Here is a 26,650-nt window from a genome sequence, read left to right as displayed (position 1 = left end):
ATCAATTTTAACTGTCTGGAATTAAAAACACAGTTCTCTGAATAAATACCCAAAACACACATTTTGGCCTCAGCAGGTACATTCACTCCAACGATCTCTGACGAAGTTTGCGTAACCCAGTTCCAATATTGTTGTAACTTTGGACACTCCCACACACAGTGAAAGAGAGTACCCCTTCCAACCAAACATTTACAGCAGATATCTGGGATGTTAGGTGCCCAGCGGTTCAATTTGACTGGAGTTATGTAAGTTCTCATCAACCACTTGTACTGAAGGAGTTTCATGCTTGTATTGATTGATTGCTTTTGGGCCTTTACCCATGCAGTATTCCAGTCCGCTACTTGTATCTCCTCTCGGATGTCAGCTCTCCATGCATCCAATTTATCTGCAGTGGATTCCTCATCGTGCCTTAGTAAAGCTATATAAAATAAAGAAATATGACCTCTCCTCTCTAAATTTCCTAGCACAATATTCTCTAGGTATGATAGTGGTGGTTTGGATTCAATCGTTTTATGTTTTGACATAATAAAATGTTTAATTTGTAAATACTTATAAAAGTGTTTCTTTGGAATGCTATATATTTGGCATAACTGCTCAAATGTAAGAAGCCTGTCATCCTTATAAAGATCTGCCAGTTTCTGTACACCTTTATTTGCCCAGATTGTGAAACCTCCATCAGCTGTCCCTGTCTTAAAATATCTGTTCCCCCAGATGGGTGAGAAAGAGGAAATGGAAGGGGTATCTCCAATATATTGATGGGTCCTATACCAAACATCAATTGTGTTTTTCAGAAAGGGATTTTTTGTCATTTTTATCAGTTGCTTTGGTCTTGCGGAATACAAATACAGATTTAATCTAAGGTTTGTTATTAATTGTTCAATTTTTATCCATGCTGGGGGTGATTTGGTTGAGAAGTAAAACATAGCTGAACGTAGCTGGGCAGACCAATAATACAATTTAGGATTAGGAAGTTGCAACCCCCCTCTCTCATATGGCAGGTACAACAGGTGAAGTCTTAATCTAGGTTTTTTATTATTCCAAATAAATCTACTGAAACCATCTATTTAAACCATCAAAAAATTGTTTTGGAAGAGGCAAAGGAATTGTCTGAAAAAGATACAAAAATTTTGGCAATATATTCATTTTAATCACATTTATTTGGCCAATCATTGATATGGGCATTATCATCCAATTATTCAGTGACTCGTTTACTTCACTGACCAGAGGATCATAGTTTACTGATACAATTGTTTTAATGTCTGAGGTGATCTTAACACCAAGGTACACAAATCCCTCTCTTGCATTGATAAAGGGGGTTTGTATAACCGGGTTCAGTCTTTCGTCCCTGTTCAAAAATAGAATAGAGGACTTTGAATAATTTATTTTGTAGCCAGAAAACTGACCAAACAACTCTATTTGTTGCATTAAATTTGGGATGCTAATGGACAAGCTTGTCAAAAAAACTATCAGATCATCAGCATACAATGCCAATCTATGCTCTTGGTTTCCCAACTGAATGCCAAATAGATCAGTTCGCATTCTTATCATCATTGCCAAGGGTTCTATAGCTAAGACAAATAACATCGGAGATAACGGACAACCCTGGCGAGTGGAACGTTCTAATATGAAAGGTTTGCAGGCTAAATTATTTGTCCAAACACTGGTTTCAGGAATTGTATACAAAAGTTTAACCCATTTGAGGAAATTGCAACCAAATCCATACTTCGGAAGAACGTTAAATAGATATGACCATTCAATTCTATCAAAGGCCTGACGGGCATCAAGTGATAATAAAGCAGTATCTTTAGCGTCAAATTTCTCATGAATTATATTTAGGGCTCTTCTTATATTGTGAAACCCTTGACGTTTTGGTATAAAGCCATTTTGATCGTTATGAACTAAATATGAGATAAAGGGGTCCAGTCTGTTTGCTAAAACTTTGCAAAGTATTTTAGTGTCCACCCCCATCAGACTGATTGGTCTAAATGAGGAGCACTCCTCAGGGGGTTTACCAGGCTTTAACATCAGTGTGATCATTGCATGTCTCAAAGTAGGTGGGAGAACTTCACTTCTAAGAATTGTCATGTTTGTTATATTCAATCCATAACAGAGTATTAGGGCCATCATAGATTAAGATTAGGAATGGGTAAATATCTGCCAAAAACTTATTTAATATTCTGTGTTGTCAAAATATAATAAATTATCAAGATAAAATGAATATTTTCCTCGATTAAAGGCATAACATTCCGATATGAGTACTGAAATATTCTCTGATGCCAGAAATTTGTAAGAAAAAAAGTGAATATGTTTGAGAAAAATCTCTTATAGAAATATTTTTCGTATGTTTGTCTGGATTAAGGAATAAATAAATTTTCCATATTGTCATAAAGATAGATTTTAAAGACAACATTTACAAAAAGATTTTTCATCTTTGTTTAAACAAAGTTGGAAAGAGAATCATTTGTATGCACATTTAAAAATATGGCTGACTTTATTTGTAAAGTCAGCAATCTAATGTGAACTGAGTGATCAAACTACCTCTTTAGCTCTAATCTTTTGTTTTCTCATTTTTCTGTTCCTGTGCTTATATCTTGTGCATCAGGCGGTCCAGCCCAGCACTGGAGACGTGTTGCTGGACTGTTTTCCTGATGGTCCGTCTCGCTCCGAGCTGGAGAGCCGTATCCTGAGGATAAACCCAGTGGAGGTTCTGGTGCCTTCGGATCTTTCAGAACAAACCTCCAAACTGCTGCTCAGTATCGCTAATGCCAGGTAATCTGCTCTCACGCCACAAGGGGGCGACGTATTTTCATTTTCTTTACGTCAAACTTCTGTGCCGAGCTCATCTCTGCTTCGATAGAACTGAGTGTGTTTGTGAGTTTGGTTCATTTGATTCTGAGGGATTGTGTTTAGATTTCCCCAGGCCGGCAGGCAGAACTGCTGAGCCGAGTGCTTTGGGCTTAGTGTGGCAGAGGAAATTGATGCGGGCGCACTGAGTGGTTATGAGATTGGGTCTTCAGCACGCAGGTTCTGACCACAAGGCTCAGCAGGTCCACAAGATTTATTTGCTACATAAGGTTGTAGATGGATTTTGCTCAAACTGGAAACTTTACAGTTTAGTTTGTGAAGGTTTTTGGCTCAAAGTAAATAAAGATTTGATTTGGAAAGACAATCATGTCATATTTTATGAGTCTCAAAAACACGGTTTGAACAAAGTTATTAGAAGAAAAATTAATGTTATGATTAATTTTCCAAATGCTGGTCACATTTACTGCATGATTATAAATGTGATCAAAGGAGTTTATTGAGATAATTCATATTAGTTGTTTCTATAACTTTAATGTGTGTTAATCGGACAAAAAGAGCTTTATTTCCATATGATTGAATCATCCTTTTTTTTTTTTACCTCATTTTGGTCAGAAAGAAATAAGCAATCTTTATATATATATATATATATATATATATATATATATATATATATATATATATATATATATATATATATATATATATATATATATATATATACTGTATATGTTCTGATACTGACCTGTAAAAATATTTATTTTTCCCCATAGATACACAAATAGCATTGTTGCTCTCCTGGTTAATATCTATATTACTATTGCATTAGCAAAAATTATTAACTTGTAAACAAAAAGTTTGTGCGTTTTTGGGATTATTATCTTTATGTTTTTTACTTATTTTTCTTTTTTTTAAATGGTAATTGGGGGCAGGATAAACTTTGGGTTCTTGTCCAGCCCATTACTCTTACTGTAAATAATAAAAGTAATAAAATGTGTTTTGTCTAAATTCCTGCATTTTTAAGCGTTTCATTGTTACTAAAAATAGCTGATTCTTTGTATTTCTCACTCTGTTCCGTCCTCATTCCTCATAGAGGAGTGTTGTGTTTCTCACAGTTTAACAGTGCTTCAGTATGTTGCAGTCATTGATCGGAGAAAGAAAGAAAGAAACATTTCAACTAGGTTGATGCAGGAGATTTCTTGTTCCAGTCATTTTCTGACTTGATCAGCACAAATCTCCACTCTCCAATTTTACAATCTATTTATGACTTTGGTTTTGCAAGCGAGAGAAAACACAACTTCTTTTTAACATCAGGAAGATTTAGTTTCAACTGTGAGATCAAAAAGACAAAGAACTGAGATTTATGTTTGTCTGACTGACGACACGGCCAGCACCGCTGACGTTGAGCTGCTTTGTTGCGCCGTCCTTCATGTTCACATTGGCGCCAATGACGTCCTCTGTAGCCCGGCCATGACCACAAAATCCTGAGAAAATGAGACATGAGAAAGAGAGGGAGTGAAGAGCATTTGATTACAAGCCGATAGTTGGATAAACAGGAGAAATGTCTGCCTCATTCTGCGTCTCTTCCCTTATAAAGCGAGATAGAGCAGATTTATTATCCTCTCTTGTACAATTCTTGCAGCTATTTTCTTTCTTTTTTCAATTTTCAATCAGTTTCATTGATAATCACTGCTCCTCGGAGAGCTACCAATCAGAACCAAACTCCTCTTTGGCCTCTTGTGTCTCAGATAAATCTGTTACACGTCCGTAGCAAAGGGAGCTTAACGACAAAATTTTGTTGCTGATTATTTTTTCACTGTTTTAATGACTGAACCTGAGAGAAATGATACATTGTGCATCAGTAATTCAGAGATAAATGTTTCAATGAGTACTGGTAATGAGGCTCTTTTAAAAGAGCAGCCCAGGAGAGCGTCTGAATCGAGGGATTTTCATGGCTGCTGACGTCAGCGTGTCGGTGCTTCTGTCTGTGGGGTGGGCAGGCGAGACGGGACCCCTGGCAACGGACTCGTGTCCATGGAGTGGCTGGTAATGAGTCCCTCAGAGGTTGATTGTGACTGGGTGTGGTGTTGGTGGCTCTACTCATGCAGACAGAGAGGGAGTTTGCATTTTACCTGGAGGCTTAAGGTGGGGAATATTAAATGTTAAGATTAAATGCAAACATCCCAGAATAGATTCACTCCAGCTCATGCAAATTCACCAAAAAACAAACATGAGTGTTTACAATATATGTTTTTTTGGGGGAAGATTTAGTTTTCACCCTGCAGGAATGGTGCTAATTAAATATCTGAATTCACTGCAAACTCTAACCATTAATTTTTGAGTGGCAGTTTTTCTGATTTAACTCTAGTTGTGGCTCTGATTGATTGAGTGGCTCTCAACCTTATTGTTTAAGAAAATGCTAATCTCCAAACCACTGAACAAGTCAATGGAGAAGAAGCATGGAGGAGAAACTTACGGGAATTATAATTAAGATAATGAATAATTATATGCATAGCTGAGATGCAAAATAATACATTTAATAAATAAAATTTGATGAATAAATAAATGACCAACTAACTGGGGAACTGGTGCCTCTCCAGTGGTCAGTAGGTGAGGACAGGTTGGCAGAAAAACAACACTTCTACCAAAGAAACATCAAGTGTCTGAGTGACTTGTTTGGTATTTTTTTCATGTGGTATGACTTGTGTTTCTACATACCTCATACCTGGGGCAACCATGGTTTTTAGGCCCATTTGATTATTTATTTATTTATTTTCTGGTAAAGGTTTTTTCAGCACTAGTGGCCTTTGTTCATTTGTAACTGGACAAGAAAAAGGGCAGCAGGAGAAAGTGAAGACATGCAGTAAATGATCCGGGGCTGGGAACTGAACCAGTGACAAAGACTGTAGCATTTCACATGTGGTGCAGCTGCTCTACCACTGAGCATTTTTAGTGTCTATTCTCCTTTATTTTTTTTTTTCATTGACATTTTACATTTTTCTTGACTCTTTAAGAGGGATCTACTTCCTCCCCTTGCCATTTGGAAAACATATTTTGCTCTTCTAGTTTGTGGTATTGTGGTATAATTTGCCATCACTGTTAAACTATCTTGAGTGCTAATGGCATAGGAGAATATTGGATTGTTTTTTAATCTGGCCATCGGGGTAAGCTCTACTTAAAAGTGTGAAAAATCCTTAATTTTTATTTATTTACTTTAATTTTTAAGTCATGCTGATGTAGAGGTAAAGACAGATATAGGAAGAAACATTTATTATCCGTAGATGATGCATTCTGATTGATATATACTGTATATATATATATATATATATACGGCTCGATGCATTCTGTCTGTGTACTTAAGATGAGTCTGGATACTTATTTTCTACTTATCAGTTGCTCTTAGGTTTTATGGACAGTTAAAATATTAAAGAGATACTATTGGATGTATGAACTGACAGCCTGTTGAATTTATGTCAAATCCCTATTTTGCCTATAAGTCTCTAATACCTTTATATTTTGTATTTTATGGTTTTATCTCAAAGTGTTAACTGTTCCAACACTGATCCTGTTTTCATTCTCTTTCATTTCTTTTTGCATGAACCTGAACCAGGATCAGTCTTGGCTGTCTAATATTTTAAGTCGGGCTGAGCTTAATGCAATCCTCACAACGCTCAGGCCCCATCAGGGTTTTGCAGAAATGCTCCTAAAACACCAACCGTGGATCAATAACCGCTTCAGTCGCAGTTCTTGTAAATGTCGTTATGTGGTGCAACTGACTGGCTCAGTGATTAATTGCTCCAGTTTAATTTCAAGCACAATGTGGGATCTATTGATTGTTTTTATATATTCTGAGCTCCTGGACGGACCATTTACTGAACTGAAATATGATGATTGTGTGTTTGCGCATGGGTGCTGGAAAACGGAAGAACGAAAGTGCTTCAGCGCTGCGAAGAGAGCCATGGCAACAACACGCTAGACAAAGCAACAGAGTCCTTGAGAGGCGTGATGCCGAGAGAGTGGATGGAGCAAGAGGGAGATACGATGGTGCACCAGGGAGATGCAGAGGAAGATGTGGCTTTTGCATCTCTATAGTCTGCTTGAACACAATATGCAGCTGCATCTATATTTTTCTCAAGTAGATAACTGTGATCAAGCTGTGAAGTATCCAAGTTCAAACAGAGTGACAAGCAACACTGAGTCCGTGGATCGATACTAACATGTGGTTGTTGTAATAAATTAAGGTTATTGCTGTTGTTGTTCCCCTCCAGTGCTCAGACTGATGACCGAGTCAGAGTTGAGAGAAGGGACAGCGCTGAATTTGAGTTCACCTCCGCAATGAACACAGTCGTCAAATTCTACTGTCACACCCCGGAGAAAGGTGGATTTTTATGTTCTGTCATCTTGTTCCGCTTAAAGCTTTTACTCTGAACGCATTTCTCTCTGTTTGGTTCCCGCTATTAATACCATGACAGCCACTCAGCGGTAACGTTGGATGTGTCTGACAAGGACTGAGCTATGACTCACGGCTGTGCTTTAGTGTTAAAAATCCGAACATGACTGCATGTTTTGTTTTCCTCCAGACTCGCGCTCTCTGTCGAGTGTGGCCTCCTTCGACAGCCCGGTCATCTGCTGCCTGGGGCCGCTCATTCAGTACCTCCAAGAATTCAATCTGGAGAAGGTTCTTAGAAATGAAAGGTACATGACACAGACATATCCTACATGATTAATGTTGGGAAACATGGGAGAGATTATTGAGATAATGAATGTAATTCTTCCATATAGAGATAATAATTTAAAATTTTCTTTGGGTACAGCATTTACAAGAAAATGTTGCTTTTTTTCTTTGTTAAACATTACTGTAATGAATCTTTGCAATGTTTAAAATAACCAGGAACATGTGACAGGATATCTGATAGCCTGACACTTGTATTTATTATTACAAACATACATTTTTTAAATTTATCTGCAACCTTTGAAATTAGAGAATAAAGGCCTTCTTATATATGCCAGTTGTTTCTTGTTGGGCTTGTGACAGTTTCTGTCATCTGATCTACACAACCAAACATTATAATTGTTCTAACAAGGGGAGGTAATGGTGTTTAAATAAGATTTTTCATTTTGTGCAGCTCATTTCGACATCTGTCCAGTGAATCAGGGGGAATGAAGCTGAGTGCTGCCACTCTCAGGAACCTGGAAATCCTCAATAATCAGGTACATGCTCCTGTCATTTAGTTATTATGGCCAATTTTTGAGGAAAATAAGATTGTATATGTGGAATTAATAAATGATTCATACTATGCCATGAAATATTTTAGGGTCACTCTTTGTATTTGCCTCTAACCCAAGCCTGTGCTGCAGGACATAATGCACTTTGTGTGGTTCTATAAAATGTACATGCTGCGCTGCTAAACGTTGTTTACTTTGGCTCTGTGTCAACAGCTCAAAATGTGACATTTGAGCATCTCAGCCTTCATTTATTTGTTAAATCATATGTTTTTATTTTTGTTGCCTAATGCGTCTGGAGTGTTGTGTTCTGCATGTCAGCCATAATGATCTACTCCTTGTGATTTCCATTTCAATAATTTTTATGTTCTTATCCTAAAGTGCTTTGCTGCTTGATGGTGCAAAGGTGAATTAATTTTTTTTTTTTTTTTGCCTTTTCTTTGATTCATAGACAGATGGCAGTGTGAGGGGTAGTCTGTTGTGGGTGTTGGACCACACTCACACTCCGTTTGGACGGAGACTGCTGAGGAAGTGGGTCAGCCAGCCGCTCACAGAGCCGCAGTGAGTACAGGTCACCTTTGACCCCAGGTTCATTCTCACTCACTGGGTTCTCAGTCAGCCTGTACAGTATCAGTAAAACATGTGACAATTATTGCTAAATGCCATAATAAGGATATGATTATTGAATTATGTGCATCATTTTACTTCTTTTTTTGTGTTTTGAACTATGTTTAGGTTTTTAAGCTCCGAGTTTGTGGAGCAATTTGTGATTTTTTCATTTTTATCTGTGAAAGGAGCTATACAAATAAAATGTACTTACTTACTCCAAAGCAACAGAGCAGGAGATTCATAGGTACAAGTCTGTCTGCAAGCTCATCTTTAAAAAGTCTTAAATCCATGTATCTAAAAATAAGGCCTTAGAATGTCTTCAATTCATTTAAATAATTGTAAGTTGACCTTAAATACTTTATTCACAGGACTTAAATGTTGTCTTGGCAGTATTAATTAATCGCGTATATTCAACATTTTATTTTCTTGTGGGACTTACACGTTTGGGTCTCGTTTCGCTCTATGAATCCCTGTTAACTTACCCTTGCTTGCTTTCTGCAAAAACACACACCATTATGGGTAAGTGTCAATCTAATACAAGCTTGCTGGATAAAGTTTTTACATTTCTTTTGAGATTCTTCAGAATGGTTTTAAAAAGTCTTAAATTTGAGTTGTTGAATCCTGCAGAAACGCTGGTTTGGTGAAGAGAGACGGTGGCAGAAAATATTCTAGCTAAACCCTGAGTGAGCCAGGAATACCTTCTAATGGTAAAAACCAAACCAGTGACAGGCTAATGGTGTTAAATAATGTTACCACCAGTTGAGGAAGCCTGAGAACCAACTGGGAGAAAACAAGAAACTCTGCTGCTTTCCAGTTCCTTCATATCCACTTTGCTTTTTGATATGGATCTTTAAGTAAAATGTCATGAAAACAAACTTTCAGAATGAAAAATGTTATTGTCATCTTTTCATCTTTATAATCTCCATAAATGAGCTCCAAGAAGAACTCCTATATTTTTTTTGTTGCTTTAGTCTTGTTTGCCAATGAAACTGTGCAACATCCACAATAAAAAACTCTGGTAAAGAATATATACAATACAAAGTCTATAATCTCAATATACATTGATTTCTCTACAGTTTACAGCAGAAGAAAGAATATATGTAAAGTTTGTTTAGAGTCAGCTGCTGAAAAAAACAGGGTTTTTCAGTCTAATTCTGCTTTTTATGCAGTCAAATTGCTAGTAATTTCTGTCTCTGAGGGCAGCCCTCTTTTCTTTCTGCACAGGGATTATGTTTGTGGATTGGGCACCGCTTTTCAGATTAAACAGATAACATCTCTGCAGAATTTAGACATGAATCTAATCCTGATTACACGCAGGCGGATTAATTCCTCGACACACTGCACATCAGCAAAAGGCACTAATGTTCTGGGCCAAAGCTAGACAATGCACCATGACTTTTTGTTCTGAGTAGGATGTTCAGGTCACAACTTCTCTAAATCTGCTCCAATCTGCTTGTTTGGGGGCTTTTTAATGGCCATACTCAGATGAACTCTCTGTGCTCTTCGGTGAATTGCTTTAATGGAGTTATTTGCAATTCAACCTAAATACATTCTTTGATGTATTTTTACAATGATTTTTGTTTTATTCTGGAGTGAAATTCTTCATGTCTTCCCTGTCTGCAAAACCTCAGATTATTTTAAAATGAACAGCTTTTCAGAAATGGATCAAACATGAAGAGAAACTGTGTTATTTATCTTAATTATAATAAAGTAAAAGCTATCTAAAACTGTCACCATTTTCAGGTGAATGAAGATCTTTAAACCCAGTATAAGAGGTTGGATTATGTCACTTTGAATGGTTGTACTGGAGTGTAATTTTTGGATTGCATTGGTGTTGCAGTCAAATAAATTCTCCCATCACATGGTGACACAACCAGAAATATTAACATTAATTAAAATTTATGAGATCTTACATTTTTGTTTCTCTTACCACATCTTCTAAAATAAAAGTGAAGTTACTGGAGTGAGACAACCACATGGAGATTGGTGACTAATTTGCTTTTTAAAAAATTTCCCCTTTTATTAAGAACTGAAAACAAAATTAAATCAACTACCCACTCAACAGAGTCTGACTGTTCAGCTTTACCACTTTTAAAACCAAAATTAATTGCCCACTTACAATTATTATTATTAACTAGATCTCATATCGTCTGACAGATATTTTACTCAATCTTTTACTTACTCAGGTTTCGTGTGTTTTTCTTGTTCACATTTTGTGACGTTTCAGTCACAAATCATAATGTGTTTCATTCTCAATAAGATTTAGGGTCCGGACTTTGACTGGGCCATTCTAACAGATAAATATGCTTTGATCTAAACATTGTTGCTACTGCAGCTCTGGTGTTAAGGTCACAGTGGTATTAGAAGGTGAACATTTCTAAATTACAATTGAAACAAAAATGACTTTATTTTAAAGCTTCGTGAATATGAAAACTGGGAGGTTTAGTTTGAGACAATAAAACATTTCTTAAACAGTTTTTTGAAAATTAGCATTTTTACATTTCAAGCTAACAAAGTCAAGCATGGGGATTAATTAGATTTTTTTTAATTGACATATTTCATAAACTCACAATAGAATATATTTTAGTTTATGTGACAAAATGTGATAAAGTTCAAGGGATATTAGTGACTCTGCAAGACATTTAACTGTAAGAATCAGCTCAGTTTCCCTCCTGCTTCCTGTCTGCTTTGCAGAGCTTCCACCTCAGAGTTTTTCCAGTTATGTGAATAAAGCTCAAACTGAGAATTTCCTGCAGTGTGCCATATGTGTGAAATGGAAACTGTAGGCAGAATCTGCAGTATAATTGCTTGGACCTTTTTCTGAGGTGTTCATCTGACAAAATATAAAACACTGCAGGAAGTCAGGCGGTTGTTTGGTACTTAAATGCAGCACTATAACTGCAATCAGCTGGGTTGCAATAATTCAAGAATCCAATCAGTGGCAATCATTTCAATCAGAAAGGATTCAGCTTTTCTAAGAACACATATATTTTGCTCCTTGCGTAGCTTGAACGTTTTGATGGCTTTAACTCCTTGCCTTTCAGCCCGTCTTTGTAATTCACACCTCTTCTCTTTCCTGCCGCCTCCTCCTTCCTCTCTCCTGCAGGTGTATAGCAGAAAGACAGGATGCTGTGCAGGAAATGATGGAGTCAGACTCAATAACTCTGAACTCCATCAGATCTCTTCTGTCACATTTGCCTGATCTGGAGAGAGGCATCTGCAGCATATATCATGGAAAGGTAATCAAAAACACTTGGATGCATATTTTATTTAACTGTGTGTGCTATAAAGCTTTGTTATCCAGAGATGGTTATAAAGTACCTGAAAATATGGTCTGACCCTCTCAAAGACAAAAAAAACATTTTCTTCTTCTTCCTCTCATCTCGATTGTTCTGTTTTTTTATGGCAGACTTGATTAACAGAAGAGAGCAAGTCACCTCACTGTCACTTTCCTGATTGTCTAACAGAACCTCATTTCCCACCAGACCCATCTAAGAAGTGCCACATACCTTTCTTCTGTCTCCATATGCGTATTTGTGTGTGTTTGTCTGTGAAGCAGCACACTGGTGTATTGCTTCGTGCTCATCTTTCTGTCTCTTTCATTTAGGGTTAAAAGAAAATGATCTGATGTCTTCAAACGTGGACACACAGCGAGCACACGGCGCCGGGCCTTAATTGTCATGTTGCCCATCTGTAGATAAATGGGTCTGTGTGAAATGGCCTGTGTCTCAATGGCTCCATTGACATAATGGCAGGGAGGGCATGCCTGTGGTCTTCTGCTGCTCTCTGTTTGTTTTTCATAAAAGTGCAACGTGGGGGCTGCAGACGTGGGACAGCACTAAAACCGCAGCGAAGCCTTTAGTACCAAAACCCCCGGCGGCGTGACCGTCATTGATGTGAGGCTTCTGACTTGTTGCCATACAGTAATAATATTGGATATACTCTCTCTCATCAGAGCCATTCCCAGGGAAAAGATTGATTCATGCTTTATATTAACTTAATTTAATTGCCACAGCAATAGTGTTGACGGTAGAAAACAGGGGCTGCTGTTATTTAAGGTTGACTGGTTTTATATTTGTCATCATGTTTGCTGGAACCGTTTCCCTTTAAACACAATTTAAAGCCTTTATCGCCATTTTTGAATCAAAGTTTTGACATGTGAAGGTGCAATATTTTTAATCTTTTAAAGGAACATTATGATGCAAAAGACCTAAGTGTGGCTGTACATTACTGACAATAAGTGGGATGAATTCACATTTTCTCATTACTCTTTCTTTTGCACCATCATGAAGATCATGTCACCTGTCAATTTGGGCAACACGACTAAAAGTCCATCCAACAAGACAAATTCAATGGAAAGCAAACATTTTACACTAAAAGACAGAACTTTTTTTTTATCACTGTCTGACATTAATATTGGTCAGAAATGTTGCAGTTGGAACTCTAATCTACAATTTCATGTGTTTTTACAGCATTTGCTTTTATCGTGTATTATCTGCTGGAAATGTGTTTATTTTTATTTTTTTTACTGTAATATTGTAAAAGCTGGCAGGCTGTGGTTTATTACGAGTTTTGTGCTATTTGTCTGACAGCTTTTTAAGCCTCAGTCACATTCAGGGCAGATTACTGATGTAATCTTTCTGTTTTTACAGTAACACACCATTCCATGCAAAAAAAAAATAACTGAATAAATAACACATGGAGATACATGATGGTTAAAAAAAAGCAAGGACTTTTGCTACTGTATTTACTGTGGTGTAAAATAAATTGCACTTTTTGAGATTTATTCTGAATTTTTTGTTTCACTTAAATCATTTAGATCATAGTGGGACTTTCTGTGTTGCACTTTGAGATTGTTAAGCCTACTTCATGTAGTCAGACAGGTTCTATTTAATACTGTTTTTCTAGCAGGTCTGTCTGTGGCTCACACTTACTCCTTGTGAAAAAGGATTTACTCTGGATTTCTTCTTCTGATATTGGAATTAGTTTGATGATATGAACCATTTCAGTGTGATTAAAAAAGCAAAAACAGAAGAAATCTTTATTACAACATACGACACCACTAAGCTGGTTGCTTTTCTCCATGTGTTGCAGTCTTCCACGCAGGAGTTTTTCCTCATCTGTAGCAGTCTTTCTCGCCTTGGGCTGGAACTGCAGGCTCTTCTTCCAGCTGTCCAGTCGCAGATCCGCTCCTCGTTGCTCCGGAGCCTCTTATTGGACACTCCTGACCTACTGGCTCCGGCCCATGGCTTCCTCAAGGTGCTGAATGAGAAAGCAGCAAAGTAAGTTAAACTAAAGACAAGAAAACCGTAGAAACTGTGCACTCTTTGACCGACTTTTAAATATTCTTCAAAATCACTCAAGAAAAATAAGATTAACTCCATTTATCCATCAAAGCATGTTTTGATGTATAAAGGAGTGAACAAATCTTTCTCTCTTGCTTGTTATGTCTATAGACCAAACAAGAGATTTTTAAACTTTTAATTCATGTAGTGTACAATTTTTTAAAATATTTTTCTTAATCCATCCTAATTTAAAAAATAAAATTTGCATATATTTGTTTTTTATTGACATAAATATTACCTAGACCCTGAAATGTTTTACACATTTTGATCATTTGATGTTTTTGTTCACTTCAGATATTCAATACAATTGAAATCAGAAGTTTACATACAATGAATAAAAAACCATATTCTTTTTAACTGTCTGAAATTAAATCAGACCAAATTTCTCTTAGGTCAGTTACAATTTCCAAAGTTATTTCTTTTCACTAACTACCACAAAGATGAGAGAAAAAAATATGTCAGAGATTTATTTAGTAACATCTTCAAAATCAGACGTTTATATTCAGAATGATTATTATCTGTTTAGACGATGAGGGAACGGCTGGGCCAGACTCCCTGGCATGATGACATCCACAATAAAACTCCTGAAATCATGTAATACATATAGTAGTACATATATTTACATATACATATCTGCATTTTTTTTTGAATCTTTGCAAGGACTGCTCTTAAGTTGCTTTTTATATTAACAGCATTTCATATTTTTACAATTTATAGACAACTACTACTCAGTGGTAGTTGTTATTGTGTCTTGTCTCTATGCTGTAACTGCGAAGTAATTTCCCTGCTGGGATGAATAAAGCACTTCTATTCTATTCTATAATCGATTTTTTATTATTTTTTTTCTTCCTTCCCAAAAATATCAAATACCATGTGCCCAACCATTTGAACACTTTCTGAAAGTGCTGCTTTAAGCTGATTCTCCACACTGTTTCTGACAACTGGCATCAAGTGCCGCAGTTAGAGGCATCTGAGTGTTATATATTGACACTAGGATGTTTCTTTGTCTTGTTGTGGTTCAGATTGTCAAACTGTGAACTCAAAGATTGGCACAGTGAGGTGTTTACCAGCGGCTGTCACCTTTAAATTGGTTGTTTCTGCAGGTCGGGGAATAAGACGGAGCTCTTCTCAGATTTGTCTGGCTTCCCGATGCTGCAGGACAGGATGAGCCAAATCCAGTCTGTCCTCGCTGAAATTCAAGCCCACCGCAAAGAGGTCCGGTTGGTGCTTAAGGCCCCTGCGCTCGATTACGTCACTGTTTCTGGACAGGAGGTACGGTCTGTATCTGTGTGCGAGTCTGGGAGAGGGGAAGAAAGTGGGAGGAGGTCAACTGGCTATTTGGGTCGAAGTCCCAGCTGTTTGTGTTTGTCTGATTTGAGCAAAGCTGACACATTATTTTGCCTGTCTTCTCTGCTGTGATTTATCATCGTCCTTCTCTTCTGCTTTCAGTTTCTGATTGAGGTGAAGAACTCATTGTCATCAATCGTTCCACCTGACTGGGTCAAAATCAGCAGGTCAGCTCACTTACCAGTGAAACAATCAAACACTTTTTACAGGTTTTCCCATTTTAAAATTCCCGACCTAGAGACTTCAGTCTCTAGATTATTTTAATTTATTTCTATTCTGGACAAAACCCTGGAAATAGTTGTACTTAGACCATTTTGACCTAGATCAGGATCAAATTCAAATCCTTTAAAACACACTTTGCAATTTTATTTTAGGTTTTAATAAATATTAAAAACAATAGAGTAGTGTTGATGTTTATGTGGGATATAAACCAGGGCTATATAAGGAACTGAGACAAAAATAAGAAGAGGGAAAATTTAGCTTGTTTGTTCTTGAAACAATCAAAATTATAGGATTCTTTAAGGATGGCTAATCTTTTTGAAACATGCCAAATAAAAGAGTTTCTACTTAAGACTTTATTGAGCCCAGAGGGAAATTCGTATTGTTATTCTTAAGTATACCAAATAAATGCAACAAAGAACATTGGTTTTACAACAGTTTTGTTTTTAGTATTGTGATAAGTGCTATAAAAATAATATCCCAGTTCAAACATTTTCCGACGCCCTATTGTCTTCATATTTTCCACTGTTATCAGACAAAGCTAAACACAGAAGCACTGGACTGGCATATCTTCTGTGATTCTTTGTAATTTTAAGAGAGACAGAAAAATTATGTTGAAATAAAATATGCATTAGGTTATTCAAACCCATAATCTGACAGTTAGGAGGACCTAAGCAGGCTCTACTCCTTTCTGAGAAACATGCTGTCATGTCATTTGAAAAGGGAATTAAAAACAAACAAGGAAACAAGCAAATAAATAACCAAAGTTGGTGATTTATTTTTTAACACATTGTTATTGATCCCATAAGTACAACTGGACCGATATTAAAAACCAATATTTATGACAACAGAAAATCATTCAAGGTAACAAAATAGCTCTTAGCGGGAAATTTGGCCGTAACTAAAACAACTAAATAACACGAACAGATAAAGTTATGCAATCATCTTGAAATCAGAAGCCTGAAATCCATATATTGCTGTGACAGTCAGATTCTTGATTATTGTGTGTGTTTGCATAAATAAACATTTTTGCACTACCATTGCTGTTCAGATGATTCTCGGGAATGGTTTACTTAGCATCTAGAGGCGAGCTGTCTGCAAACCACCTCTCAGCATCAATTCGTTTCACCCACACAGCCGCACCTTGAATCATCACGTTTTGCTGCAGGAAAAGTTGGCTGTTGTTGAACTCTTTTCTTTTTCTCGTGAGGTGACTGGATTCCCAAAAGATTTGCAAGATAGCAACCAGAAAAAGCAATACATGCGTCTGCGCTTCTGGCTTTATCTCTGTGTTTGTTCAAATCGATGTCTTTGCTTGCTGATGTTACATATTTACACTCTGAGCATCAGCTCAATATCAGCTGAGTGGAAAGTAAATGCTCATTGTTGTTGCTGCAGTTTCTTTTCTGAAACCTGAAGACTATCTACATTCTAGCCCTTTGTTTTTATAACAAAAATTGTCAGTTTTAAAACTTTGCAAAAATGTTTTTAGTGTCTTGTAAAAATTTTAATAGTCTTTAATCTGTTCATGTTTAGTAACTTTTATTTTATTGAAAAATTATGATGTAGACTAACACTGACTTGTTCATAAGTGTGAATTGAAAGGAAAAGGACATTAAAAATCTGAAAAGGTTGCTTTGCATTTGTATTCAACCCCCTTTACTCTGAAACCTGTAAATAAAACCCACTGCAGTAGTAAGTGTACTGAAAATTTGAAAGGTTAAAACTGATAGTTAAGAACTAGAGTTTGGTAGTAAGTAGTTGCATTCACTCAATTACATTTACTATCATTTAGTAACTTTCTGGAAAAATGTACTTGTAGTGGTATTTTTCCTAAACTACTTTTTACTTGAGTAACTTTATTATGAATTATCAATACTCTTTTAATGCTTGTTCTCCTCCTCTTCCTCGCGGGTCCTCTGCAGCACGAAGACTGTCAGCAGGTATCACTCTCCTTTCCTGGTTGAACGGTACAAGAAGCTGCAGCAGCTCCGAGAGCAGCTGCTGCTAGACTGCCAGAGGGAGTGGACCCGATTTCTGGAGTACGACAGACGCAACTCCACACACACCCCCACGCACACACACACGCCAACACGCACACACACACGCACACACACACACACACACACGCCAACACACACAGTTCTTGTCAGAAATTCAAATAAAAAACAGTTAAAATACATAACAAGTCTGCGGTTCAGAGGTATGCGTCCACAGCTCTCTGCCTGCCAGAATTAGTCTGTTTAAGTCAAGCACCCTGTCGGTTGTCTGCTCTGAAACCTGTATTCACTAAGCTTAATTTACACTTGAAAATCATTTTTTCCTCTCTCTTTCTCTCTCTGTAGTCAGTTTGGGGAGCACTACCACACCATGAAAAGAGCTATTAGTCACCTAGCAACCACGGACTGCCTCCTTTCATTGGCTGAGGTGGCCAAACAAGGGAATTATTGCAGGTGATTTCCTCTTATGCTGACCATAAATATTGATGCATGTGCCGGATCATATATTTTGTGTGTGTGTTGGGGTATTGTTTATATTTCTCTGTGTGGATGGGTGTGTGTATGACTGTGTGTGTGGTGGTGGGAAGGGGGGGTGGTCGTCCTCTGTCGTGTCCTATAGACTCCGACAGGCTGTATGTGGGTGTATGCACCGGGCTGAGCACTGTGCTCTGCCAGAATACCAACATCTCTCCCACTCACTCACACACAACCATCTTTATAGTGTCTATTTCTGCACGTTAGATTTCAGCTTTTTCCTCCATCCACATCGTAGTACTGAATGCGTTCTTTCATGCAGCTTCCTTTTAACCTCAGCTCACTGTAAATTTCTCACTTTGGCTGTTTTAAATGTTGCATTCAGCTACAATAGCTGAAAGTCTGTGCTTGCAGTGTTCTGGAGCAGGAAAAGAAAGATGATCTGCAAGCCTGTCAAAGAGAATTGAGCCTCATGGATGGGGAAAAGGAAGACGTCTCATGAGACAACCCAACTTTTGCAGGGCATAAAGCTCTTAATTCACCTCTTCGTCTGTGTTTTGACCCTGGGGCTATGGTTATAAGATCCTGACCAGAACATCCTGCATTCAAGTGGCCGAAATGAACATTCTGTGTAGGATGGCTGAAATAAGCCTAAGGCTATGTTCACACAGAAAGTCTTAATGCTCAAATCCAATTTATTTTTTTTGCTAAAATCCATTTTTTGCCTGGTCATTCATGCTACTTATTGAAACCGACTGCAATGAGTCTTTAGTGTGAACAGTCTGCGCCCCAAAACTGACGTCACTCAGAGGTGCAATGTTTAAGGAAGTAATAATGATGGAGCCGTTTATCTATGATTTTAGTTTATTCAGGGAGCCATCACTCCCTGAATAAATTGCAAGATCATTACAAGATCAAAGGAAGCTAATAAAAAGAAAGGACAACTAATAGAAGTGGCCTTTTGTGGAGCACTGACCGCAACTTGAATAGGGAAGTCTGTTTGGATGTGTAGTCGGAGCCAGAAGTGGTGCGATCGTGATGTGATTCATGATCCCACCACTTCTTTTATAATTCTTTAAAAATTTCATAATCATCATTTTCAACCATTGTTTATGTCCTAATTTACCATGACTGGCTTCTTATGGTGCAAAATTATGATGCATGTCTCACATAAAAGACATAAAACCCGGATAAAATGTGACATGATCGTTCAGATCGCAGACTCTTTGAAAGCAATCAGATACGTATCAGATTCAGTGCAACATATAAAATCGATTGGATTTTTTGGGGGGATGAAATAATTAAAATTGGGCTGTTCAGACTGCAGTGAAAAAGCCAGATATGGGTTGCATTTGCCTTAGAGGAGGAGCTAAATTATTTTGGTGTAAAGTTGTTGCTGCTCTGCATAAAAATGAGTCAGGTGAGATGGTTCTCTTGGAATGATGCCTTCTGTATCATTTCCTTTTGAGGGTTTTCCAATCATGTTCCACTGGGAATAGACAGAGTAAACCAAGACAACAGCAAAGAAATTATAAATCTGTGCTGGACTGGAAGCATTGAGGAGCTCATTCCTGCGCCGCAGAATGAGCAGGAGAGGGATGTCTGAGTTTCAGCCCTGATTCCCGTTCAGGAGAACTTGTAAAATGGATGAATGGTCTGAGCTCTAATTTTAAAATTAGACATAAAATGGTCATTTTCATGCTTTTTTTCTACATTCACATTTACCTCTTTTCTTTTTCAAAAATGTCCCATTGAATCACTTTCAATCCCAGCAGTTAAAACCACTGCTGCTCACTCTGTTGTTTAGATGTCAATATTTTCAGGGATATCACTGTCAGAATTATTTTCCTTGCTGTTAATACTTTGTACAACCCGTTTGCAAACAGGAGAGCATTTTCTCTTCTGTTACATCTCACATGGTAGGATAATATATAGAAGGAATCTTTTATCATTATATTGATAGATTGTCTAGATTCCTTGGTCCTCCTTTAGGTTCTCTTCTCCACACAATAGAAAATCTTTCATCTTGATCTGAAGTCGTTTCACTTCTTTTCTTTTTTGTATGTACTCCCAATTTTCAATATCCAGTTGAATATTTAAAAGGATAAAAATTAAGAATCAGTTGCCCTTTTTATTCTTGTTTCAGATTTAGGGCATCTATTGTTGTTTTTTAAAATATTTTAACAGTTTTTACAAATTCACCAGCTCCTAAACCTCAAACTGCCACTATTTTATCGGAAAATAATCAAACTTTGGTTTAAAAATGAATATTATCTCTTTGAGTTTTGTTTCTACTGTGTGTTCATGTCTTTAACCGACTTCTCTCTATTCAGGCCAAAGGTGTGTGAAAATAATCACCAGATAATGATCACTGATGGCAGACATCCTGCGATAGATTTATTGATGGGAGAGCACAGCCAGTATGTTCCCAACCACACTGCATTACAGGTACAAACACACACGCACATGCACATATTCAAATAACTCTGAGACAAAGAGCTTTGCACGACACACGCTCACACACACGCATACCCACACACTGACTTCCTCGCTTGGCGCTCGAGTGGGTGTAGGTTAATCTTGCAACAGAAGCACAAGGCTGTGGGAAGAGAAGCCAAGCTTTTTCAGTCCACCCACCTCCTCAGCTGTGCGTGCATGCATGCAAATATCTCATTCTAGTCACAGTTGGTGTCTTCTTCTCTTCTTTCTGTTTGTTTTAGCATGACGGCAAGAGAACGATGATAATCACAGGGCCCAATATGGGAGGCAAGAGCTCCTACATCCGCCAGGTCGCCCTTATTTGTGTTATGGCCCAGATAGGCTCGTACGTCCCAGCGTGTGAGGCTTGTCTGGGCGTACTGGACGGTATTTACACTAGGTAGGCCTCAAACTCACACACATTTAGGGCTCTGCTTGCAAGGTGTTGGACATTCCTGCATTGAGTTGTTTAATACAAGCCAGAAATTGCTAACTTGAAAGAAACTCCCTGATATCTTAACTTGTAGCAAATCACTCATAAATGACAAAAAAATACTACAAAAGATTATTGAATATATGTCTATAAAAAAATAGATTAATTATTTGGAGAGACCCTATCCGCATGCTGCAACATCTTGAATTACTAAAAAGTTCCCATACTGACTTGCAAAAGTTCCTCGTCTTCCAGTAATCCTAAAGATTGTCATTCATAGTTAGTTTTTTTACTGCATCCCAAAACTGGAAGCCATTCTTGTGTTGATTTGGTTGTAAGCTTGGACTCATAGTGATGCTGACACCAGTCAGCTTTCTAGGTGTTAGCTGACTGGCGTCTGGTACTGTTCATGTTTCAACCCACTGTAACTTACATAGACCCAGTTCTAATTGAAGGAAAGCTGCCTCACAGAACTTTGGTTTTTGCCATATTGCACCATTACAAACTGAAAATGTTGGGCATTTCTTATTTTTGCTCACAATCGTGACAGCAATGCTGATTCAGATCCAACTGGCTTTTTGTCCAATTATATATTTTCATTCGTCCGTTTTTTATTAAATACTTCCCCCCAACGTCCCCCTTTTTTTTGTTGCATTTTTTACTTTTACCAGTTGTTTTATGTGTTGTCCACTTCCCTTTGATCTCTTTGTACTGTATGTGTGATTTGTTTTATTTGTAGCTGATGTGTGGTGTATATTTTATTCCATTAGGAAAAACGTAGACGTCTTTCTTAATTCCCCTGCTCTATCTGCAATGCTGTCAAATGTGTTTTTATTCCTTTTCTCCTGACTGATGCCTTTGTTAGATGAGATTAGTTTGATCCTTTGCAACCTCTCTGCAATGACTTTAGCTAATCTATGCAGATGAGCAGATGTCAAACAAAGACTCACTATAATTGATTTTAAGTGTGAACACATGAAAATTGAATGGTGAAATTGAATGGAGAGATACTGCTGCACATGCTGTGGGTTTCGCTTTCCAGTGTGGCTGAATATCTACGATAGAGCCTTGGGTTTGTTTCAATGCATTTGATGCTTGATTAGATAAAAAACTGTAGAAGTTTGAGGTTAACTTGTTCTTTCTCAGGTTCTCTGAGGATTAATGAGCAGTTTTGCTGTGAGGTAAAGCTGTGTTTTAACAAAAGCTGCTGGAGACCTTTACCATGGAGATTCCACTTGAATTATATATAAGGGACTAAAGTGTATCATGCATTTTAGTCAACAGTTCATTTATTGAGGCTTCCTACACAAGTCCAGAAAAGCATGGGATTTCATTTCAGTATTTTCCAAGTCTGGAGGAGAATGGAAAAAGAAAATAAAAGTATAAAATAATTATTTCCTGTCTTTACCCAAATAACATCATCCTGTTATTAACGGATACTACACAAATTTCAGTCAGGCTTAAGCTCAGAAGACTTTTTGTAAATATGTGACTTATATTTTTTATTCCATTTGTTTTATTTAATTTTTAAATATGGACCTATTTGTCTTTAATAAAAGTGATGCAGATAATGATATTCCCATTATTTTGTCTGTTAAATTAACGGTGGTCATACTTGAGCAACTATGTTTGTCAAATAAAAGGTCTCAAGCTGCATTATTAAGATTTAATTATGTGATTTTCTCTTGCTTTCTCAATAAACAGTAAACATGCCCAAGCCTAATAACTCACACCTTCACTACTAAGCGTTCTTTATTTGTTCATTATTAGGCAATCGTTTATAAGGACATTGGTGAAGAAGAAGACGTCTCTCCGCCTGAACGTCTCATAAAACTAATCTCACTTTCCCTGCCTGTGACACCACTAAGTTTATTTTTAGGTCTGACTCTCAGACAAATCCCATTTAATCCATTCTGTTGCTTACCTCAAAGAAGGTGTGCAACAGGACGAAAAAAATGAACAATAGTCGTTCGACACAGCTGACTTTATTGTTCCATGTTGGTTCGATACGCCTCGATTCATCTCTCTCTGCCAGACAAACTCTCAGACAATAAGGCTTTGTTGCTTCAAGCTTTTTTCTATTTTATCATTATTCTTATTATGATGAGAGTTACTATAAGCCCTCCAGTTCTCCCTGCATATTGGTATAGAGTGGAGACCAATATATGGTCTCCTTTATTCTCCTGCTGCAGCAGTCTGTGATTAGACCTAAAGGCTTGCAGATGTGTGCAATTGTCGTTTTTGTGGGTTTAAGCATGTTCCCATGTAATAGCCTAGTGGGAGCCTGAGATTGTCAGCAGTATCTGTTCAAAGTCAAGTTTTAAAAGAAACATTCTGGGATTTGGGTTGCAAGTTTGGATCTTTAACCTGTACCAGCAGCTTCTGGGGTCTGTAAATATAGAGGCGGAAGGTGTGGAGTTAACTTTGAGAACTGAAGAAAAAGCTTGGGTATGTAAAGTTAACGTGAAACTATGACTGTACACGAATTACATTTCTCTCAAAGTGAAATTGAGAATACACAGGATACCAAACTGTGCAAGGCAGTCTCATTTTCCACAGGGATACTGTGGCTTCACACACCATCAGTGTGTAAATGTGTGACTGACTGATTATAGTGTAAAGTGCTTTAGAGTCCTCAGACTTGATAAAGCACAATCTACACAAGGTTATTTACCGTTGGTTGTTTATGTGAGTAAAATTTGTAATCTTTGTTTATATAGCAATCTGTTTATAAGTCCAAAACCACAAAGGTGTTTTACAATAAAAGCAGGCATGACAAATTTAAAGATAAACCATAAAAGATGAGATAACACAGTATGTGTATAACATCACAGCATCTTTTCCCTTTGCAAATAATTAGCTTGCAGTAGAATATCTTAAAATATACACAACATTGTCAGGTTCTGCCAGGTTATGATTATCATGTATTTTTTACGTTAATTTATATTGACCTTTGATATATATCTTACACATTTCAACACCTTGTCACTTCAATGAACATTTCTTGGAGGAACGTAAAATGGCAGTGAGCTTTACACTCTGTTGCTTTTTCACTCTCTCTCCCTTTCTCTCAGTCTGTCGCTCTTGGTTGCTCACACACTCACTTGCTCACTGTCTTTATTTGGACTTTTCTTCAAATGCAAAAATAATATTAATTTAAATTGGGGTTACAGTTCATTATCATTTTTTACAGGGCTTTGGAAGTAAATAGTTTTAAGTTGGGGTTTATTACATTTTAATAATTTTTTAAAAGTTAAATCAGCCCAGAGAAATCCCTGTTGTTCCTGTGTTTTCCTGTGATGTTCCTGTGTTTTTTTGCCTTTGTTTTTTAGCTCACTTTTTAATTTGCAATATAGATGTTAAAACTGTCTGTATCTCAGAAATGAATAATTAATTTCCAGAGGCGAAACACACCCACATCATGTATCTGCTGTTGTCTCCTCTCCTCCTCTGTTGCTTCACTCATCCTGTCAGTGTCTAATTAGACTATTTATCGTCTTCCCATCAGAGGTTATGATGCTGGGGCAAATCTGTCTCGATAAACGCTCAATCAGCTCCTACTGCTGTGTCAGCCATAATAAACGCAGCAGTTGGAATTGCCTCGTCACAGGAGAGAGGGGAAAATGTAAATTAGAGCTTGGCAGGTGATTTTTATAGGGGAATGATCAGATTTTTTTGGATTTGGAGTAATGGGAGGGTGCATTGATGTTAAATCCTATCTGGGCTGATCCAGATGACTGATTATAAATGAGGACAAAGAGAATAATCTGGATTAAAATTCTGTCCTGCCTTGCAGAGTCTTATCATTTTTCTGCCCTCTCCACTATCAAGCAGTAATATGTCTGTTATGGCTGATGGTGTGTGTGTGTTGTTTCATATTGGCTGACAGATGCATATTTCTATGTGGATGCATGCAGCTGCTGTTCTCGCTTGTCAGTATTGAGTCCTGAAGGTTACAGAGCACATTCTTCCATGGCTCCATGGTTGTTATGGAAACAGCAAGGGGAAGCAGGATGTAAAACTGTTTTAAAACGACCTTTAATTGACAACGCGTTCAGAGCTGTGATTAGACCTTCTGCTGAAATCTCTTCCTTGCATTTAGAAAGTGACTCGTTTCTTGTTTCGGAGTTCAAAAGACATGGTCAGTCTCCAGGAAAGTGAAAACACCAAATAAATATTGGTCTGTGCTCTGCTGCCAAGACGTCTGTGGGTAACACAAACACCTAATGGGGCAGATGGGTGTTGGAAGCATGTGGAGAAAGGTATTTATTCTCCACTCACTGATTCATTTGTGAGTTTTTATCTAGCTGTAGTTTTACTCTGGGTGTGCTTTCTTGCAGGTGGTGTGAGGGGATTCTTTGGCCTTTTTCGTTTTATGTGTAACTCATACTGATGGTTTTATTTCAACTATATATTTTTTAAACCCCAAGGCATTAAACTTTGTGCATGAATCAGAATATTGGCGCAAAGATTTTAGAATAAGGGATGTAAAGTGCTACCTTATTTATAGTCCACAGATATGGAAATCCACAGATGTAAATGCTAATGATTAAATCTATTTAAGTTTTAAATATTGTTTTATTTCTTGATATTGGGCCTCATATGGTGAGAGGTTTTGGAAAACATAATTTTTCTGCATGATAAAAACGTGAAATTGGTGTTGTGATGGGGTTTCAGTAGCTATATGGTGCTTTGAAAAAGGACTAAAATACTAATTACCCTCTAAACTTCACATTTTATCAGGTTAAAGTTGCAAACTTTAACCTTTTATCAGGATTTTATTTCATAGACTATTACTACCTGCTGTACAGTAGGATTTGACAAGTTATATGTATTTTGCATACTTTTGGTGTAATGAGAGGTTACTGTAGCCATTTTGCCATCTCGAATATGACTGTTCTCTTATTTGTGACTCAAGCATACATACGGTTTCTAAACAATAGTTGTATTTTCTTGTCATTTGGACCAGTCACTGTGAGCTGGTGAAGTGGTTGTCATTTATGTATAAAATATGGAAATATTTTAGAGCATTTTGTACAAAGATGAAGTGAAATTTGGCACAAAAAAAAAGAAAAAGAGGTGTGAAATGTTGACTAATGGAGCCTATTTTGAGAATCTGAGTTTCTGTCAGGGACTCATTCAAATCATCAGGACACCCAGCTGTTGCTGCGTTTTCTCTTCAGTAGACGAACTCTGGCGTCAGATTCTGTTTATCCGTTCTGCCTCTCAGTGTGGATCTGCCATCGGTCAGCTTTTAGACACAAAACATGAGAATGAATTGCAGCAGCACGCCTGCCACGCCTCTTTCCTACAAGGCATGTGTAGTGCAACCATGGTTACGGCCGTTTGTGGTTCATTCACAGGAATGGATGAAAGTCGGTTCAGAAAAAGACTGATTTGGAAAGAAGAAGCACTGACTGGAAAAGAGCTTCGGTCAGGCATTTGTGTCGGATGGAGGAAAATACAAACTTCTAGTTTGCTTTCAAAAATCCAGATGAGTGTTCAGAAAAGTTTTTACACCTGGAAAGATATCAGTATATTGGTGTTGCAGCAGTAATCTGAAAACAGTTGATAGATTTTATATAGCCCTCGGATTCATATAAAATCAGTAATTATATACATGTACGTCTAAAAAAAGTGGATGTTGTGAAAAAGTTGAATATTGCCATCAGGAAATAGTAGGTAACTTCTTGCTTTCTTTTAACAACCTTTATTGAGAT

General features: G+C 37.3%; 1 protein-coding gene across 3 annotated transcripts in view; it reads left to right on the top strand.

Moving 5' to 3' along the window:
* The window catches only part of LOC102235782 (DNA mismatch repair protein Msh3), a 46,777-nt gene that overhangs the window by 5,139 nt on the left and 14,988 nt on the right, over positions 1-26,650 (top strand). The window contains exons 8-20 of one of the 3 annotated variants that reach the window (XM_023344195.1): positions 2,603-2,769; positions 7,071-7,180; positions 7,383-7,497; positions 7,929-8,013; positions 8,477-8,586; positions 11,741-11,873; positions 13,729-13,916; positions 15,083-15,251; positions 15,429-15,493; positions 17,471-17,488; positions 17,891-17,998; positions 20,353-20,467; positions 20,740-20,897. In XM_023344195.1, coding sequence (XP_023199963.1) covers positions 2,603-2,769; positions 7,071-7,180; positions 7,383-7,497; positions 7,929-8,013; positions 8,477-8,586; positions 11,741-11,873; positions 13,729-13,916; positions 15,083-15,251; positions 15,429-15,493; positions 17,471-17,488; positions 17,891-17,998; positions 20,353-20,467; positions 20,740-20,897 — 1,541 coding nt within the window. Of the gene's footprint in view, positions 1-2,602; positions 2,770-7,070; positions 7,181-7,382; positions 7,498-7,928; positions 8,014-8,476; positions 8,587-11,740; positions 11,874-13,728; positions 13,917-15,082; positions 15,252-15,428; positions 15,494-17,470; positions 17,588-17,890; positions 17,999-20,352; positions 20,468-20,739; positions 20,898-26,650 lie in introns of all 3 variants that reach the window. The other 2 variants (XM_005795061.2, XM_023344196.1) reach the window with 2 other exon arrangements.

This window comes from Xiphophorus maculatus, chromosome 12, assembly GCF_002775205.1.
Source record: "Xiphophorus maculatus strain JP 163 A chromosome 12, X_maculatus-5.0-male, whole genome shotgun sequence".
NCBI classification, from domain to species: Eukaryota; Metazoa; Chordata; class Actinopteri; order Cyprinodontiformes; family Poeciliidae; genus Xiphophorus; species Xiphophorus maculatus.
Note: the sequence above shows the minus strand (reverse complement) of the source record. Positions and strands in the feature narration are given on the sequence as shown.